General features: G+C 37.9%; 1 protein-coding gene and 1 long non-coding RNA gene across 2 annotated transcripts in view; one reads left to right on the top strand and one right to left on the bottom strand.

Moving 5' to 3' along the window:
- CCDC39 (coiled-coil domain containing 39) overlaps positions 1–20,182 on the bottom strand; it is a 31,900-nt gene that overhangs the window by 11,365 nt on the left and 353 nt on the right. Inside the window, exons 2-13 of the mRNA XM_039488421.1 lie at positions 18,506–18,625; positions 15,747–15,893; positions 14,758–14,916; positions 13,730–13,822; positions 13,508–13,636; positions 11,340–11,531; positions 8,887–8,990; positions 8,288–8,420; positions 5,166–5,360; positions 4,281–4,445; positions 2,360–2,497; positions 736–944 (exon numbers count right to left, since the gene is read on the bottom strand). Coding sequence (XP_039344355.1) covers positions 736–944; positions 2,360–2,497; positions 4,281–4,445; positions 5,166–5,360; positions 8,288–8,420; positions 8,887–8,990; positions 11,340–11,531; positions 13,508–13,636; positions 13,730–13,822; positions 14,758–14,916; positions 15,747–15,893; positions 18,506–18,625 — 1,784 coding nt within the window. The remainder of the gene's footprint in view (positions 1–735; positions 945–2,359; positions 2,498–4,280; positions 4,446–5,165; positions 5,361–8,287; positions 8,421–8,886; positions 8,991–11,339; positions 11,532–13,507; positions 13,637–13,729; positions 13,823–14,757; positions 14,917–15,746; positions 15,894–18,505; positions 18,626–20,182) is intronic.
- On the top strand, positions 893–18,729 carry LOC120371942. Its single transcript, XR_005584663.1, has 3 exons — positions 893–985; positions 17,336–17,400; positions 18,367–18,729. It is a non-coding gene; the product is annotated as an uncharacterized LOC120371942 (long non-coding RNA).

Here is a 20,182-nt window from a genome sequence, read left to right as displayed (position 1 = left end):
AGACCAGAGTTTTCTCCACTACTTTATTCCTGATGGGTAGGTCCTCTCATAAAAAATGACTTGGCTGTTCTAACTGGCTATTATAACCATCTCTAAATATACAGACAATGTAGTGACCAGCTATCTTGAACAAATGCAGCAGTGGAGGGTCAGACATAGGATCTTTGCCTTCAAAAGCCAAGACCTCTACCACTCCAGCTTAAAGAGATTCTGTATGTCTGTAGGTATGCAATTACAGATTCCTTACAATACCAGATGACATATTTCCATATTGGACAAATGATAATTTCTTGTTCAGCTTAGGATGGGGGATAGTAAAGAGATATTTGCCTAGTTGTTAAAGCAGGAGACTGGCATCAAGAGACTTGGGCTCTATTCCCAACCTTTCTACTGACTAGCTGTGTGACTTTGGGCAAGTCACTTACAATCCTCAATCTTTCTGTTTGGGAAATAAGGAAAATATTTACCTCCCTTTGTAAACACTTTTAGATCCCACATAAAAGACACTATATAAAAGTGATTTAAAAAATGATGGCCGAGAAATTAATTTATTAATGCTGTACTCAAAGACAGGGAACCTACTAGCTGATTTTTGAAACGTTTAAGAGAGGAAATTTGTAAACTGACCACAGTTCACCCAGATATTTTGGAAAACATCTTAATGTATTGTGTTTCTATTTTCCATTTACTGTTAAGAACATGAAAGGTAATGTTTTGAAAATACACGGTAACTACCTTACACTTTGCCGTTCCTGCTCCACAAATCTTATCTGTGATTCAATCATTGCCTTGTGAACCTTAATTTCTTCAGTTCTTTCTTCCATAGCTGTATTTAACTGTAGCTTTCGTTTTTCCAGTGAGAGAACTTGCTCTGCCTTGTTGTACAATGTATCTCGAAGACGTTTCAATTCCAATTTTAAGAGGTTATCTTCAATCATCAAATCCTATCAAATGCCAAAAAAGAGAAATAATACAAAATTAAAAGGTAGGTATGCTTTTCAACTTGATTTATTTTTAAACTGACACATTTTTAGAAATTCCAGTTTTCTGTAAAGTACTCTTTAAGCAGTATTTCTGTATCACAATAACCAGAACTGAGCCTTAGGTTATTGTCTTATGCTGTAGTCTCAGCAGAGCCTTCACCACCCAGAGTTCTCTTGGGGACAGGGAAAAGGATAGGGAAGTGCTTGTTGCAAAGCTCCCGCTGCACCTTTTCAAGTGCTTCAGGGGCTTTTGCATCTCTCCCTTGTGTCTCAAGCAAAAGGAAGAATAGGACTTTTACAAAAATCGGTTCTAATTAAGAAATCAAAATGGATAGCTGTGGAGAGCCTACATTACCAAACTCATACTCCCAAGGCTGTGCTGATGAGCCTTGCTGGGAGGAAGAAAAAGCAAACACAAAAAAAGTCTTAGTTTCAGACTTTAGAACGTAAGAAAAACAAAAAATTTTTGCAAAAAGGATGAAAGTGGAAGGGAAACCAATTATGATGTGTACTTGGTGCATCCTACTTGTTGTTATATGATATTTAAATTAGTGAGCCAGAACATCCCATCAGTCTCAAAGTTGGAGGGTGAACATGTGGGTTTGGGGCATGCTAGCCAAAGAGTATTAGCTCCTCCTTTTCCCTCGCCATGTAAGTCCCTCTGTAGGGTTACCTTGGAGCTGTGGCTCCACCAGGCTTTGGAGACTGGATAGAAGGAACAATTGGGGTTCATCTGCTCTTCACAACATTATCCCTTGCCAATTCCATGGATATGCTATCTGTAATTAATGCTACTTTCAGATTAATGATTTCTTAAAGAAACATCAGTAATATGCCTCTGGCAGCAAAGCACTCTCCAAATGGATATTGCTTCATAAATGCAAGGGACTTAATCAATGGTAACTGAACTGTCAATGGAGCCCTACGACTTGAGGTGAAAAGAGGCTACAGTTCCTCTACACCCTCCCCAGACACTATCAGCTAATGGGACAATAGCCATGAAACTGTCCTTCATTTAAAGATCTGGGTCTTACAGGGAGGCTGAAAGACCAAGAAACTCCAGAGGGTTTCCCTCTGGGAGGAGATGACCCTGCACAAAAGAAAGTAGAAAAGAACCCCCGAACTATTAATTAAGAATCAGAGGGGTAGCTGTGTTAGTCTGGATCTGTAAAAGCAACAAAGAGTCTTGTGGCACCTTATAGACTAACAGACGTTTTGGAGCATGAGCATCCAAAATGTCTGTTAGTCTATAAGGTGCCACAAGACTCTTTGCTGCTATTAATTAAGAGTGTTTAGGTGGTTTATTCTTAAAAAACAAAACAAAATTAAAAACCTCATACTTTCCATTAGTAAAAAGCCACAAACTACCATCATACCTGCTTAAGAGCTTTGGTTTTTTTTAACTCTTTATCTGATTTGTCATTGAAAAGGTTTAGTTCATCTATTCTGATCATCAGACCAGTCATTTCTTCTCCTGTCTTATCCATTGCTCTCTTGATAAAATGGACATCACTCTGTTAGAAAATAAAGAGCTTTCAGTTCATTACACTGGAAACAGATTACACCAAATATTAGCAATTAATTTAAAATTACAGATTATAAACTCTTTCAGACAGGGACGCTCTCTGTTATATTTTTGTACGGTCTGTACAGTGCCTAGCACAATGGGTTCTTTTCCATGGTGCTACTGAAATATTTTAGGCGGGGTGCAAGCAACCCTTTTATGACACCAATACACAACCTTCATATTCATGCAGTCATAGATTTTAAGGTCAGGAGGGACCATTATGATCATCTAGTCTTTCCTCCTACATAACACAGGCCATAGAATTTCACTGCATCTACCCCAGCAATTTATGGTTGAACTACATAGAGCATTTCTTTTATAAAGACATCCAATTTTGGGTAAGACTCCCAAGTGATGGAGAATTTATCACATCCCTTGGATAAAGATTTCAATGTTTAATTACACTAGTTGTTCAAAACGTGCATCTTATTTCCAGTTTGAACTTTGATGACTTCAACTTCCAGCCATTAGATATTACTGTGTCTTTGTCTACTAGACTAAAGAGCCCCCTAGCATCAAATATCTTCTCCGTATATAGGTAATTATAGACCACGATCAAGTTCTCTCTTAAGCTTCTCGTTGATAAACTACTCATGATATGCTCCAATGCTTCATTTAAAATTAGACTTTTCTTACTTAGAGGAGCAAGTCTTCATAGTTTGAAAATTGTTTAAAAAGAAACAAAATAAAGGCCAAAATTTGGGGGGTAACCTGGGGGTGAGAGGAGAAGCTATACATATTTACACAAAATCCAAAAATATTGGTGCGTCAAACTCATGATGGGCAAACTCATGATGGGCTGATGTAGAAACAAGTTAGGTGCATTTATACATTTCACTGTAACTGTGCTTGCAAGTAAAGTAACTTGCATATGCATATTGGGTGACTTGTAATATATAAGATCTCCTAGAGCAGTGGTTCCCAAACTTCTTCTGCCGCTTGTGCAGGGAAAGCCCCTGGCGGGCCGGGCCGGTTTGTTTACCTGCCGCATCCACAGGTTCAGCCAATCGTGGCTCCCAGTGGCCACGGTTCGCTGCTCCAGGCTAATGGGAGCTGCTGGAAGCGGCAGGGATGTGGCAGGTAAACAAACCGGCCTGGCCCGCCAGGGGCTTTCCCTGCACAAGTGGCGGAACAGGTTTGGGAGCCACTGTCCTAGATGAACATTTTAAAAAACAGAAAAAAGTTGCTTGTACAAGAACTGGGTCAACCTTTGGGCCTGTGAACTTGAACATTTTTCCCTTTAAACAATTAAAAACTTTAATCCTAATTGGACAGAAACAATGCAATTATACTGTAATACATAAGTGCTAGTGTCAATGGAACTCAATATTATCATAGAATAATAGTCTCTTACTGATGCCTTATTGTGAAGAAAAATTTGAAAAGTTTCATTTTTAGCGTTGATTACTTAAAAATAAAGTAGATTTAAAGCAAGTTAAGTTTGTGCTCAACACAACCCAAATCCTCCTTCATGCCATAAGAACGGCCATGCTGGGTCAGACCAAAAGGTCCATCTAGCCCAGAATATGGCAAGAAACTTCAGTCGTCCAGTAGCTATGCATTTCCCACAAGGTACATCAGAGGAGTGTGATGTGAGGTCATATGTGTAACTTACATGAAGTTCACACATCCTAGTACCAGATTAATGAATAAAGAAGAAATCTCCCTAAACTAATTTGTTAGGATTTCTAAAATTTATATCAGCAAAGATGATATTGTAAGTAAGTTACCTGAAGTTTCTTGTGCTGGGCATGTAAAAGATTATATGCATCTTTCTTTTCTTCTAAGGTCTTTGTAAGTTCAGCAACTTTTGCTTCCAGAACTTGCCTTTCATCTGTATTAATATCCCCTTGTAACCGTGACAGTCGTCGTTCCACTTGCTGAATATAAAAATCCTGTTAAAATTATATTTAAAAAATAAATTGAGAGACTGAGATAAATAATTATTGCTCTTTCTATAATGCTAAATCATTGCATATAAACGTTGGAACTAAATTTTGGCTTTAGGACAGTTGCCTAATTAAGCTATTGTTATTTTACAATAATATATGGCCTATAGCCTTCTCATTTTAATGTGAAACATTAACAAAATACTCAAATGACTGGTGTGTGATGATGGATCATAATTAATCTCCTAAAAGTGTAACAAAGCACACACTGCACAGATAGGGAGTCAGCTATAGGGAGGCTTACAGCAGTGTTGCAATCTTGCCTTACCAGTGGAAATTGATATAAAGGGGCAAATTTTCAAAGTAGTGCATAGGAGATATGCACATAAATCCCATTAGCAAATAACAGGATTTGGGCATGTACCTCTCTTGTATCACTTCAAAAATTTACCCCGAAGCATCAGTAGTTCAGAGGAGTCAAAGTGAAGAATTGATTTGGGAAATTAAAGTGGAAAACGGAAGATACAAAAAATAATTCATGTACACACACTCAATTTCATTCACACACCTGGGGAGATGGAACTGCAGAACTCATCACAAGCACTGATCATTTCAGAAACTGCATTTTCTAAGCAGTTAAAGAGAGAAAAAACCCAAACAAGCTATTCATATCTTAGCCCCAAAGAATGATCACAAAGGAAATTGAGGGCTTGTTAATACTTTTACCTGATTATACATGATTTCCTGTTGCTTTAAGGTGTCTGCATCAAGTGTGCGTAAACGACTGTTAAGGTTTTTAAGTGATGCTCGAGTTCCCTCGATTTCTGCAATAATAGATTTCTCCTTCTCCCTCTGTATCTGTAACTCCTGAGTTTTCTTGAAGTGGAGTTCTTTCAACTGGTTCATTTGTGTTTCTTTTTCCTGATGACAAATTACTCATTAAACACTCAAAAAATCAGTTTTGAGTAATGCCTTGCAGAAACACACATTTGTCTTTATCATTCATAGAAAAAAATGATACATATAAAATATTCTACATATGAGAACAGGAGTACTTGTGACACCTTAGAGACTAACAAATTTACCAAGTACTCCTGTTCTTTTTGTGGATACAGACTAACACGGCTGCTACTCTGAAATCTACATATGAGGTATTGGAAACATGAAATTTTAGTATCAGAAGTTTCAGAAACTGTTTGCTGGTTTAAAAAGTCTTTGACTTTGGAGGATAAAAATGTGTCCTTAAAGTTTTGTCCTTTCAAAAGTACTAGAGTGCACTTCTGAGAGACTTTTGTCCCTTTTAGTCTCTTCTCCATTTCAGCAAACTATAAATTCTCGCCTCTTTCCAGTCTTACCCCTCATTGCCTTCCAATATACACCTGTAAAATAGGGTTGCTTTTTTGTACTGATTTCTTACAAATGACTTACAATATGTTTTTTCATGATTGTTTAACAATCAAAATTTATAGCAGAATGTGTATATAATATAGTTTTGTTTTAAAATATATTCATACATTTTTAAATCACTTCATTCTTTTCCTACCTGCCAGGACCTAAGATGAGGTTTCTATGCTACAGTTGATACCATTAGCACCTGAAGCAATGTAGGCAATTCAGCTCCTTGCTCTGTTTCAGGTGTTAGAGATGTCATCAACTGTAGTGAGATAGAATCTTGAACTGTAATTATGACAGGTCAAAAACATTAATATGGCCTGAAATGTATTAGAAATATATGTACAAAAATTCTTAAGATTTTCAATCAGTAACAAAATAATATGCTTAACTGTTAAAAAAAACAAAACAAAGGATTTCTACTTGCTAAGACCGGAATTCAACACATTTTGCTTTTCTCCCACCGTTGTTAATAACATTGAGAGATGACTTGAAGGCAGGTGGGTTGAAAGGGAAAGTTTTATTTTTGGAATGAGTGTTGAAGGAGAATTATGGAAGCCTGAACTCAGGAACTTGGGGGCAAGTATGGACTTGATCCAAAACCTACTAAAGTCAATGGGAAATGGCTTTTGGATCAGACCCTAAGAGAGGAAATTATTTTTGTAAATGTTTTTAATACGTATTTATTTTTAATTTCTATGACCACCTCTGTGTCCAGTTAGGGCCAATTTTTTGAACTAATGAAAACAATGGCAAAACTGTCAACTCAAATAGGATCAGAATTTGGGACTTAGTCATTAAGGTCTTAAGCAGTTTTTGTATTTTTAATGTATTTAAAAACATTTTTTCCTTTTAAAAAGAGGTCCCCCAAAATAGATATGGGCATTAGATAAGAATCAGTCCCCTTGCTGCAGAGTCCAGGAGACATCAGGAAACTGAAGCACAAGCAACGAATGGGATTTTGTCTGTATTGTTCTCAGTAAATATCTTTTCACAGTAAATTAATAGATGTGGCAAATAGACATGCATGCCTAATGTTGATGGAAAGCATGCTTCTGACTAATACATTACAGACATTGTTCAAGAACAGTTCATCTTATTTAAAATATTACCCCGAGGCTGTAGAGCTGCCAAGCTCAGTGTCGGCTTGGGTTATCCGCCACGTATGAAAGTAAAGAAACCCTGCTAATGGCTTAGCCACCCTAGTAACAGATTTACGAGGCAGCAAATGCAGTTTTCAATTTACAGAAATGTTATATAATTCCAGCTAGTTTTCAGATTTTCTGCAGGATTTAATATCTTTTTTTAATAGCAAACCCTATTTTTTAAAATCTATGTATATAGCTAAGGCTCATTTTCTCTAAACTGTGTATTAATATTCAAAGTGCAATTTAATGTACATATTAACTTTATAACACAACAGCGGATTTTATGAAATAAGTCCCAAATCCTACCATGAGAGCAGCATTTCACATAGCTATTGCTTGAAAAATAAGACAGGGTTTGGGAAAAATACGTGGCAAAAACAAAATACGGTATGTGATGGTGTGCATGACTGTAGTTTTTGTTGTCACTTGTTTGAGAACACCTGTTCTGACACTTATGTAATGAGGTCATCTTACAACTTTAGAGCATCCAATACCCTATCATCAAGCAAAATGTCAAAGGTTCATATCAGATCTGTCAGAGGCTAAACATATTTATAAACAATTATTAACAAATTGGGAAACAGGGAGTTTGGTGTTTTATTTATTTATTTTTTAAATAAAGTATAGGAAAGCTCATCTGCCAGGCTGATGGGGATCCAAGGACCTGAAAACCCTAGACTCCCAGAGTATCCAGGCTCACACTTCCTCAGCAGCCCAAGCTTCCAGAGTCCCTCGCTCCCAGTAGATGTGGCTAGAGAATGGTAATTCCATTTTGTGTAAAAATGTGAATTTTTTGGTTTTCATTCTGACTTGGAACAAAATCAGATTTCAAAATCTTAAAATCCTCTGTGAAATGGAATTAATATTCTCTGCTCATTTCTACTTATAGCTCTTTAAAATTTAGCCACAAATCTGGGATTAAATGACCTTTGTCTAGAAATTCTATCGGCTGTTTAATAACCACAAGTGGTCAAGATCTAGGTTACATCTCATCTGAAAGATGGCAGTTCCACTTGACAGTGCCTCCTCAATACCATGCCTTGATTCAGTACCAATTCAGAGGGAAGAATGCCACCTACCAAATCCACATACCACTACGCACAACATCAAGGCTTTCCCTAGGGATCTCCTATCCAAGTACTGATCCAACTGAATCCTGTGCACTTGAATGTTTGAGGGGGAATGGATGCAGGCCATATTAATTAATAAATAAATTCCATTTTAATCCATATGTAAAAGCTTGTCGCAAATACAACCTGTAAAGTCTACATTAATCCTCAGTGGCAGATATTGTCAAAAAGGTTTTACTTTAACAATTTTCTCCTCTTCTTTTAGTATTTCTTCCATCCTGAAAGCTTTTTCTTCTAAACTCAATGTCTTCTCAGTCACAAACTTTAGTTTATTTGAAAGATTCACATTCTGGTCTTTAACATGGCTTAGCCTGCACAAAGTTACAAGGCACAATGGGTTAAAATGAAGGGTACACACAAAACACTGCTAAAACTGTTTAGAGCAGTTGATTGAGAAGTAAATCTAATAAAGCAATTCATTATATTCATCTAAAGGCATGTAACTGTGTAGAGTCCTTAGGTCCATCTCAGACAACTGTTATGGACACTGTCTGTTATCACAATTTCATAAATTAAATAAAAAATAAGATGACAGCCAGGGCCCACACAGATTTTTTTCCCCCTTCCACTGAGATGAGACTCACAGGGAGTATTTCAAGGCTATATTGTCCAAAGAGTAACTAGGACAGTCTAGCTGTGTCACAAAATATCCTGTTAGCTGACTACTTAAGTATCCAACATTATTTAAGGTTCCATATTTAAGGTATGAATAACTTGATCAAAGATCTGATTGTTACAGAATGTTATAAACTTTTTCTAAAAGTTTATCTTTCTTACCTGACATGTTTTTCCTGGATTTCTTTCTTCAGATTGGCCATTTCTGTTCTCAGAGATTCTAAATCAGAAGCAGTTCTGTCCACAGTGGCTTTTAAAGTATCCAGCTAATAATTAAATAAATAAGCAAAAGGGATCATTTACTCTATTTTGTAGTGTGGAACATTTTAGTACATTTATAAACAATTAATTTTCAGAAATCTCACTTACTATTAAGCATTACCAACACCAGAAACTGGATAATACTTTCTCTTGTAAGTATATAAATATTAACAATCTGCCGCCGGTGCCCCATAAAAAATGTCAAAAGATTTGCTAGTGTTGCTAACAAACCTGTATTTCTACAATGCAAAGAGTATTCTAGATAGTTTTAAAATGTTTTCTCTAAATGAAGAAAAAAATGGTCCAGATTCCCAATTTGTGTAAATTGGCAAAATCAGACTGATGTACACCAGGTGAGAATCTGACCCTATACATTTTTAATTAATTAATTATCAAGAAGAAAGAATGGGACCAGATCCTGAAACTGCATCTGTATGAGCAAACCCTTGTGCTTATGGGGAGTCCCAATGACTTCAATGAGGCTCCATATGGGCACTGGCAATGGTGTGAATCCAACGACAGTGCTGGCCCAAACTTTGCTGATTGCACAACATTATTTTGGTTAAGCTGAGGGAGGATTGTGAGGTACAAGGACACACAGACACTTCATAAAAATTAAACAAGTTTTAAGATGTATAAAGGGAAATATTTTTATGCCACACAATTAATCTGTGGAACTTTTTTCAGCAAGATATAATTGAAGTAAATAGTTCAACAAGGGAGTAATACTTAGCATTTTATACATTCCAACGTCTTTACAAATGTTAGCTATTTAATCCTCAAAATACACCTTAGAAGGAGGGATGCAGGTATTGTTCCCATTTTTACAGATGTACCAACCAACCCAGTACCCCTTTATATTGCCTTTTTATTGGGTAGCTTTATGAAAATGAATAGTCTCTACAGTTATTTTAATTAGGACAAAATTACAAGGGCTGTCAGCCCTCATTCTTCAGAGCATAAGATGGTGATCATCTGGAGAAGTGAAGAATTTTTTTTCCCCATCATGTTACAGTACTACAAAATTAGATGCATAATATGTGTGGTAAAGATGGGGAAAAACTAAGTGATTGGGCAACAAAATGGCAAATTAAATTTAATGTGGATAAATGTAAAGTAATGCACATTGGGAAAAATAACCCTAACTATACATACAATATGATGGGGGCTAATTTAGCTACAACTAATCAGGAAAGAGATCTTGGAGTCATCATGGATAGTTCTCTGAAGACGTCCACACAGTGTGCAGCAGCAGTCAAAAAAGCAAACAGGATGTTAGGAATCATTAAAAAAAGGGATAGAGAATAAGATGGAGAATATCTTATTGCCCTTATGTAAATCCACGGTATGCTCACATCTTGAATACTGCATACAGATGTGGTCTCCTCATCTCAAAAAAGATATACTGGCATTAGAAAAGGTTCAGAGAAGGGCAACTAAAATGATTAGGGGTTTGGAACGGGTCCCATATGAGGAGAGATTAAAGAGGCTAGGACTTTTCAGCTTGGAAAAGAGGAGACTAAGGGGGGATATGATAGAGGTATATAAAATCATGAGTGGTGTGGAGAAAATGAATAAGGAAAAGTTATTTGCTTGTTCCCATAATATAAGAACTAGGGGCCACCAAATGAAATTAATGGGCAGCAGGTTTAAAACAAATAAAAGGAAGTTCTTCACACAGTGCACAATCAACCTGTGGAACTCCTTGCCTGAGGAGGTTGTGAAGGCTAGGACTATAACAGGGTTTAAAAGAGAACTAGATAAATTCATGGAGGTTAAGTCAATTAATGGCTGTTAGCCAGGATGGGTAAGGAATGGTGTCCCTAGCCTCTGTTTGTCAGAAGGTGGAGCTGGGTGGCAGGAGAGAGAGCACTTGATCATTACCTGTTAGGTTCACTCCTTCTGGGACACCTGTCATTGGTCACTGTCGGTAGACAGGATATTGGGCTGGATGGACCTTTGGTCTGACCCAGTTTGGCCATTCTTATGTTCTTATTATAACTTCCTCTGAAGCATCTAGTAGTCACTGTCAGAGGCTGGATACTCTTTAAGGGAAACAATTCAGCCTGCCATTGGAAGGCAACACAGTAATACAAAACACTCCTTTTCTCAGTGGCTAAATGCTTCCTCCTCTGCAGCATTACCAGCCAAAGACCAAGCTCAGGATTCAAACGCCAATGCCCAGTGCTGCATTGGCAATTGCAGACATTTTGTTACAACATAAAGGTTGTACCAGAAAATGAAAGAGAGTTCACCATATATTTCTGCATTTTTGTTGTCACATTCATTTCATTAATTAAAAGTTAGGGTTTTTTTATTTTTTACTTTTGCCTGAAGCATTTAGTCGCTATTACCTCATCCTGGAGTTGAACTCTATAAGCATCTTGGTTCTGGTAATCTAATCTGAGTTTGGCAGCTTGCCGGTCAGCAACGGAAATTCTCTTTTCATACTCCACGTTGTTCCCGGTCTCGTTTGCCAAAAAGCGAATCTTCTCTTTAATCACATCTTCTTTCTTTCGGATCTCCTGTCTTACCTGGGCTAATAACTAGCAGAATAAACAAACATTTGAAGTGTTTTAAATAATGCAACAAGCATTGCTGTAAGACTGTTACTCTTTGTTTTTGGCTATTGCTTTACCTTAAAAATGATTAATAGTAAAAAGAAACAAATCAAAATATACTTTAATGCAATAGTATGTGGCAACCTAGGTATTGCACCACCATGAAATAATTACCTTTGATATGTGACTTACTGAACTCATATATAGCAACATAAAATACAGCAAATATTTTGGATAGGCAACTTCTATTCCAGTTATCTCTCTCAGTATTAAAAATCACCAATATGGCACTGTACTTATAAACTTACATAGGACAGTGACATGCTCAGAGTGACAGGAAAGGAAGAGGCCACAGGCATAAACAGCATTTGAAAAGACCGGAACAGGGGAGAGGGCACAGAGGAGGTTACAATAATAGTAATAATTAATAGTCATGCAAATGATGACCAAGGTGTGTGTGAGGGTTTTAGCACTGCAGATTTTAGGAAATGGTGGATTTTGTTATTCTTAAAGAATAAGTAAAAAGGCTTAGCAAGAACTTAGATATTGGTGAAACAATAGAGTACACAATTAATTTCCTGTTCTTTGAAAAGTGATGGCGAAAAAATGGCACCATCTCTCTTAGCTGATTCGGTCCCTATATTAAGGATTGTAACTGCTTATTTTAATCACAAAAAATAAATCAACAGGACTAATTGCAGAGTATGTGAGAAAAGGTAGCAGAATCTGGCCACTAGCAATTATGTGGCCTACAGTACTAAAGAGCTCAAGTTATTCCAGCTAAGTGTCTTCATTAACTCACATTCTAAATGATTCCTTCTGATTTTTCTCTCTCTTTATTATATTGTTTACTGTTAATATAATAAGAATAAATTCAGAACACTTTTTCCCACTGAGCTCCCTAACCCAAATGTGAACAACACGCAAAGCTGAAATTCCCCTGTTTTTCAGGGCTATTTCATACTAGCAAAAGCTAAGATTTAGTAGAGAGTCTTCTTTCAGACATATGACACTTTTTCCAAAATCTGAAACTATCATAGGAGGCTTCTGAAACTTTATAAAAATTCCACTTTGCTACACATGTTTATTTCTGCACACATTTCAAATTATGTACATATAAAACAAAGCAGAATGTGCATTACTTAACCCCCTTCCATTATAACTTTTTTTTCTAGCACAGAAACATAAACCTTGAGGCTCTAAGATACCGAGAAAGGTGACAAATAGAAGCGAGGATTAACTTGTAAAATGTAATCAAAACAACACTTTGAAAGGCTTTGTAAAAAATGGTACTGTTGATTCATGTTTGTAGCAAGTACTTAGGGCTAAATTCTGACCTTAGATAAGCACTAACTCCAACTGACCTTTATAGGGGCCATTTATGCACATGAGGGCAGAAATCTTATCTGTCAGAAATCTAAAAATTAATTCACCTATTTTCCCTTTGAATCATGTCCCAGACCTGCAACCCCCCCGCCACCCTTTGCAGACCACTATCCTTTTCTAAGAGGAACGGGTAGAAGTCTACCTGCTCTTAGTGCTGTTAAGACAAGACAGAGGGATCATTATCAGAAGTTGCAAGGTGCTCCAGCTCTTGATGAAAGAGAGAACGTGAGACTGGAACTGAAAATTAAACCTGAGATTCCTGTATGGTAGTGCAGAAGAGTATCACTTAAGTTGAGAGGGACTTTACTTAACTTAACAGACACCCCTTTAAAACTAAGAATATTTATCAAAATGATGCGATGCAATGCAGTGCAACTGCATAGGTAATCTTCTGTAATATATCTTAAGTTTGAAACAGCTGAGTGAAATGGAAAGCGGAGCAATGCAAAAAGGAATATGATAAGGCCCATTATGTTTTTAATGTTCTTCTACTTGAGACAATAGCACAGTTCTCATTATTGGTGCAAGGTTAGGCCCACTATTTATATAAAGCAAACTCTGAATACATGGTTTACCAAAGCACAGTGATCTATTTCTTGATCTCTTTTCTGCATCTGCTCTATTGTACTTTCCCACTGTCTGATGAGCTCTTGCCTTTCGTGGTGAACCCTGCGAAAATCTTCAGCTGCCTTATCCAGCTCTATCTGTAAAGAAGTGAAGCCCAATTAGCAATGGTTTCTAATTTTAAGAAGTACTTCAAATATGGAAAATAATCTTCATCTGCTTCATACACAAACCTGAGCACTTATGGTTTCTGTAAGTTCATTGTCAAGAATTTTGCGTTTCTGATTAGCTTCCATAGTCATCTTTTCTACCTGTTGGGTCAGCACCTGAAATGAAATGATTTAAAGACTAACATAGTTAATTAATTATAAATAAATACAAAGCTCTGCTACAGTTAAGTTGGGAGTTAATGAGACATCATCTATGTCATGTGTTTGAAATGCACAAAAAGCTAAGGGACCAATCTTGTAAACCTTTGCTCATGCAAGCAGCCCTTACTCATAGAAATAGTCCTTTAACATCAATGGGACTATTTGGGTAAGCTATGGTATCTGAGTTGTCTGTTCATTCAATTCAAATGGTAGTAAAATTAGCTTTAATTTGAACAGAGTGCAAAGAACACTTACTTTTTTCCTAAGTGATAAGCTATCTGAGAACCATCTATGAATTTTGAACTAGTTGCTTGATGAGTATACTTTAGATTTAATATCGGTCTTTCATTTCTCTAGTCAATTTTATTCAAATAGCCTTACTTTATCCTCACTGATATTAAGCAGTTCAGTTCTGGTTTAAACAGGAACATGTAAATTACTTGCACTCATATTTTCAGAGGGTCATATGTCATAGATTTTTAGGATGAACTCCCTATTGAATTCAACATGAAGTTCTGTTTAAAATTTTATCCACAGTGACTACTGGCCATAATTAAATATTTATGTATTTCAGGCTAAACTTCAGCCTTATCCAGCAGAACAAACAAATTCTAATAAGTATTAAATTGTGCATGTTAGCCCTTTATAAAAAAGTCACCTACATAACCTTTAAAAAAGAATTTAAATGAAATTTTATTGGTGTGCTAAATGGAAAACAATCACAGATTAAAAGTGCTGTTGAACAAAATGTCTTGCCTCTCTCTCTCTGTCTCAGTCTACCTAATTTGATGACATGACAAAATCCTTAGATGCTAAAAACGGCCTTATTTTCCTGTTGAAAATATACATATTACAATGAATTTTTTTTTAAAAATGGTATATCTACATACTCTTAATTTCCCATCATCCTGTTGAGCATACTTCTGGATTGTGACTGCATCATTGTCTTTATGAGCTGATTCCTCTAACCAGGCCTCCAGAGCTTGCTGATCCCAGTTCATCTGGCATCTTAAGGCTTCCAGCTTCTGAGTGGCTTTGAATATATTATTCTAGAAAAGTTTGAGAGAAATTAAATTTTAAAAGTTATGTATTATCTTTCGAAGCACAAAATCAAAACAGATAATGCAAGTGAATACCGACATTTATCCTAGTCTTAGGAATTTAGTAGTGTCTAAAGACCAGACTGTTGAGTGGATGAATCTTTTTCTATGGCAAATGTCTTCAATTTGAATAATGCCAGTATATGGTCCTGGTATTAAAAAGAACCAAGGCAATTAAGTTTCCACAGACCTAAAAAAGCAAAATTGTCTTAAACTGAGGTGAGTGAACCTTTGGCACAAGATGCCCATTCTGTTATCTGGAGTTAATACATGCTTGGTGAGAAACTAATCCAACTCATCATTTAACGCAGTTTTACCCCCAACCCAGAACCAAATTTGGATACTCTTACTCCATGAGTGATGCCAATTGACTGAGATGGGACTTCCCAACATGACAGGGAATGGCAGAACCTGGCCTGGTAGAGCCAGGAGGAGGATCTGGCCATTTTGAGCACCATAGAGAGTCAACAAAAAGGAAGAAAGCCAACCTGAAGGAATAAAAGTTAGCCTAATGGCTTGAAAAAAAGAAAAGACATAGTAAGCGACTGGTCCTCCAGTTCTTACTAAGACAAAACTCTTAACATGTTCCTGAGCAAGGGCTGAAGGACTGGGTCATAAATATTTGTGGGATGTCACAGGCATTAGTGCTCCATCAACAAGTACTACTGTTAAAATTGTTGTCTTATGACTTCATTTGTCTAAGGCAAAAACACTTCTCATTGCAAGAAGAATGGCGATAAACAGAATAGATTACATATTACAATATTCCTGAACCTTACTTCTTGACTATTTTTCTTTTCTCTTAAGGAAACCATCTCAGTTTCCAGCCGTTGAATCTCTTTTTTGAGTCGTCCAAGCTCTCTCTCAGCAAGGGCTTTAAAGTGCTCTTCGGTTTCAATTTCATTCTCTCTGGCTCTGTAAAGAGACTATAGAATAATATAGTTCATTATTTTGCATGGAATCGTTAAGAGGCATATAACACCCAATATTATTTTAATTATTTCACCAAAATCAGAACTCTACTAAAGGTAACACTGATATAACATGATGAAATTTACATCTAGGGATTTTACAGAACTAAAATAAAAATGCCTATGGAGGCTTTTGAAATTCAGAGTCTGATTTGCACTGGTGTAAATTCAGAGCAACTCCACATACTGGTGTTTGGACTTTTAGATATGGAATTAAAATAAAAAAATCAATGACCTGTATCAAATGTTCTCAGATTAGCCTTCCCTATCTAGCGAAGTGATTCAAAAGTATTTCATGCAAGATTCAGAATCTATTTCACTGTTCTATAGTTCAGAGCCAAACAACAGTACAGATAATCATATTCAAACTAGTCTCTCTATCATCATGTAGCTTTCTGTCTGAATCAGGAGGCAAAGCAGCAAAGAGTATTCTATTGTTTTGAGCTGAGATGGATTAGCTGACATAGATATTGCCACATGCCAGCTGGGTGCCTCTTTTTGTCTGGCAAAATTGCTTTAATATATTTTCCCCTATACAATACCCAATCTTTTACCTACTGGAAGTCCTTCTCTTACAGAAGAAGGAGCACATGGTGTTCTTCATCTCGATTGCTAATTAAAACTTGCATCTAGCACATTAAAACTAAGAGGTTGTTCAGCTGCAGGGAAGCCGTCTATCAGCCTCTCAGTGCCCTTTCACATAGGTTGTATCAGTATATTCATTATCTGAGTTTCTAATCAGACATCCATTTGAAATCATAGGCTGTGATTTAGTGATTTGGGGGGATCTAGCCTGAGACTCCTTAAAGGGGTTCATTTTCAGAAAGTTCTGAGCACCTGCCTGTGAAAATTGGGCCCCTTTAAAGTGTGTGAAGTTGGGTATCCAAAACAGAGGCACCCTAAACCACTAATCATTTGAAAATTTGAGCCTTAACTCTTAGCCACATAACTAGTCGTAGAGTTTAAGGCCTGAAGGGATCACCAGCTCATCTAGTCTAGTATATCACAAGCCACCAACACCACCTTGCACCTGCACACTAAACCCAACAAATCAGGCTCTCTGCAACTCCAGGGGATTCTCCAGCAGTAGGGAAATAGAAAATTAATTTTTGCCTCCTGAATGAGAAATAACCTTCACAGTGGATGATAAAGTGAAATCTCTGTGGAGACTCCATGAGGTTAGTCATATTTTTCATCATATGGAACTCTAAAGAACTGATATAATCAAAATAAAGTTATGAAGCTGCTAAAAGCCTATCAGGAGGTCCCCGTAAAATATAGTCTACATTTGGTGACTTTCAACAGATGATCTTCAAATGCTTTAAGAAAGTGGTTAAATAGTACTCATTTTCACAGATGGGGAAATGGAGGCACTAAAGAGTAATGTCTTTCTCCAGATCACACAGCAAATTGGTGCCAGATCAGGGAACAAAGTCCAGAAATCTGATTTTGAACTGTCAAGGTAAGTTTACACTACAATTACATATCTCTGTCTGGCCCATGTCAGCTGAGCTGGGCTTGCAGAGCTTGGGCTGCAGCTCTGGAAAACTGCAGTATAGATGCTCAGGCTGGAGTTAAGAGCTTTGGGATTCTGTGAGTGGGGAGGGTCCCAGATTTCGGGCTGGAACATCTACACTGCAATTTTACAGCTCTGCAGCCCGAGCCCAACTCAGCTGACAGGGCCAGCTGTGGCCCTCAGACTGGTGTGAAAGCAGTAACTCCATTGATCTGAGTGGAGTTGTTTCTAATTTATAGTGGTTTAAGTGAGGTCAGAGGCAGGCCTTTGGTATCCTGAGTCCCAGTCCCAGGCTTTAAACAATAGAAAGTTACCGCATTTATTTATACACCATTTTAGAAAAACAACTTTTTTATATCATTAATGGTATCTCATACCAAGGTCTACGCTGGATCCCACTTTGGTCCGAGTGCAATTCAAGCTGTTAATACTGATCTAGAAAATCCTATAGGGTTTGGGTTCTAGCTACTCAGAGACAGCCTCATTTCTTAACACGTGTGGTCACAGTAGCTGAGATCCCTAGATTAGATGTATGAGGACATGCATTTATCTGAAAATTCGGGCCCATATGTCCTAGACATATGACTCTCAGAGTGCAAAGCAGAGTTCTCTCTCGCCTTATCATCTTGTTTCACTTTTCAAGTCCAAGAATTAAGTCCCCATTAGCATTTGGCAATTAACCATCCTCTAATCAATACAAACATTTTCCTTTTACAATTTTTTTTTCCAGATTGAAACAGTTTTATTTTTTTCCTGGGTCAGACTTATCTATCTATTGCCTCTGTAAGTCCCCATTGCCAAACTATCCTAAAATCTGTCCCTCCAGGCTTCATTCCATGCACAATCATTATTTATTCATTTTTAATTACCATAAAATAATATTTTTGAGACATGCCTTCATTTGTTTCCTAGGCAAGTACTGGAAGATAAGGCTGGGAGGTCTCTCATCAGTAGTAAAATGTATTCAGACAGATACAAGTACAAACTAGAGAAAAATATCAGACAGAATTCTAAACTGGATAAGGAGGATCTACTAGTTACAACAATTTACCTGTGTAAAGTTGAACTCCTGTCTGACGTTTTTCAAATGTGATGTCATTGCCTCAATACGCTCTTCAAAGTCAGTCAACTGATTTTTTAAGTTTGCCTTTTCTTTCTGCAACTTTTGCAGCTGTAAACAAACAAAATCTACTATATTCAATAAACTATACTATTTAACAAGCAATACTTGCCTGTTTAAATTATATAAACTATATAATGTAAACCACACAGATATAGACAATATACTTCACTTATTTGAAAATGAAGAAAGAAAAATAAATATAGGTGGTCTAGATAATAAAAATCTGTTTAAAAATTAATGCTACTTATGCCGTCAAAGATAACCCAATGTGACATGCAATTATGTTTATCATCATTTATTTATATAGCATCTTTATCCAAATGCATCCCAAGTAACTGATTATACAAACTATGGCTCTGCTCTTGCAATTGGATCTTCCAGTGTTTAACAATAAGTGCTTAGCAATATTACGCAACAGTTTAAGGCAGGAAACGAAGAAGACCGCATCCAACTGAAATTACCAGGGGGCAACATATGCTGTTGTTCATAGTCATTGTATATAACAGGTGTGTATTGATTTTACAAATTAAAGAAGAGCCTCATCATCCTTCTCTATGCAAGGTGCAAGTCATCTTAACTTGTGCAAACCTTTATTTTTCTAATTTTGTAGCACATTACACGCGCTGTGCACTGGTGTAAATAACTGCATGAAGATTAGGGTAATGGTGAATCAAGCCCATGTCCTGAGAGATCAGGAGATCTGTGCAGGAAGACTAATAGGACACTGTGAGATTATAAGAATGTCCCTGCATGTATCAGGACCTCAGGAAAGAACAGGTGAAGATGACAAACACAGGACCAACCTAGAAGGGGGGAAGGATGAAGAGTTTGTCCAGGACATCACATTAACCCTACCCCTCTTGTGAAAAACGCCATGGGAGCTTTACCCGTGGGTAGCCCTTGGGATTTATAGCTCAGCTATCAATGGGTGCCTCCAGTAGCACAGCACCATGCTGGCCCATTGGGTCACTACATAGACTAAAGAGTAGCATTAGCTACATGAGCTGCCCGGGGGGAGGGTCTCTGTCCTGGGATAGATGCTCCCCTAGGGAACCTGAGGTGGGGTGTTGGCAGGGCCGGTGCAAAGATATTTTGCGCCCTAGGCAAAACTTCCACCTTGCGCCCTTCCCCCCCCGCGCCCCTGCCCTGAGGCGCCGCCCTTGCAGCTCCCCACCCTCTGCCCTGAGGCACCCCCCCTGCCCCAGCTCACCCCTGCTCTGCGCCAATCAGCTTAGGCGCCGCAAGCCTGGGAGGTGGGAGAAGTGAAACAGCCACGGCGTGCTCGGGGAGGAGGCGGGGCAGGGGTGAGCTGGGGCAGGGAGTTCCCTTGCGTGCTGCCCCCCACCCCTTACTTGCTGCAGGTGGCCCTCCCCATGCTCCCCTGCCCCAGCTCTCTCTGCCTAAATGTCGGCGGCGACCTGGGTGGCGGAAGATCCGGCCGCTGCAGTCGCTGCCGAAGAAAATGGTCCCCCCCCCCCAAATCCTAGTGGTCGCCTAAATGGTTGCACCAGCCCTGGGTGTTGGGGGGGAGGGAGGTTTCCCATCTAGTGCTGATGGGGCCCTAGCCTAGGACCCGGGGAGGGGTTCGTACCCCAGTGAGGAGGC

Source organism: Mauremys reevesii, linkage group 9, assembly GCF_016161935.1.
Source record: "Mauremys reevesii isolate NIE-2019 linkage group 9, ASM1616193v1, whole genome shotgun sequence".
NCBI classification, from domain to species: domain Eukaryota; kingdom Metazoa; phylum Chordata; order Testudines; family Geoemydidae; genus Mauremys; species Mauremys reevesii.
Note: the sequence above shows the minus strand (reverse complement) of the source record. Positions and strands in the feature narration are given on the sequence as shown.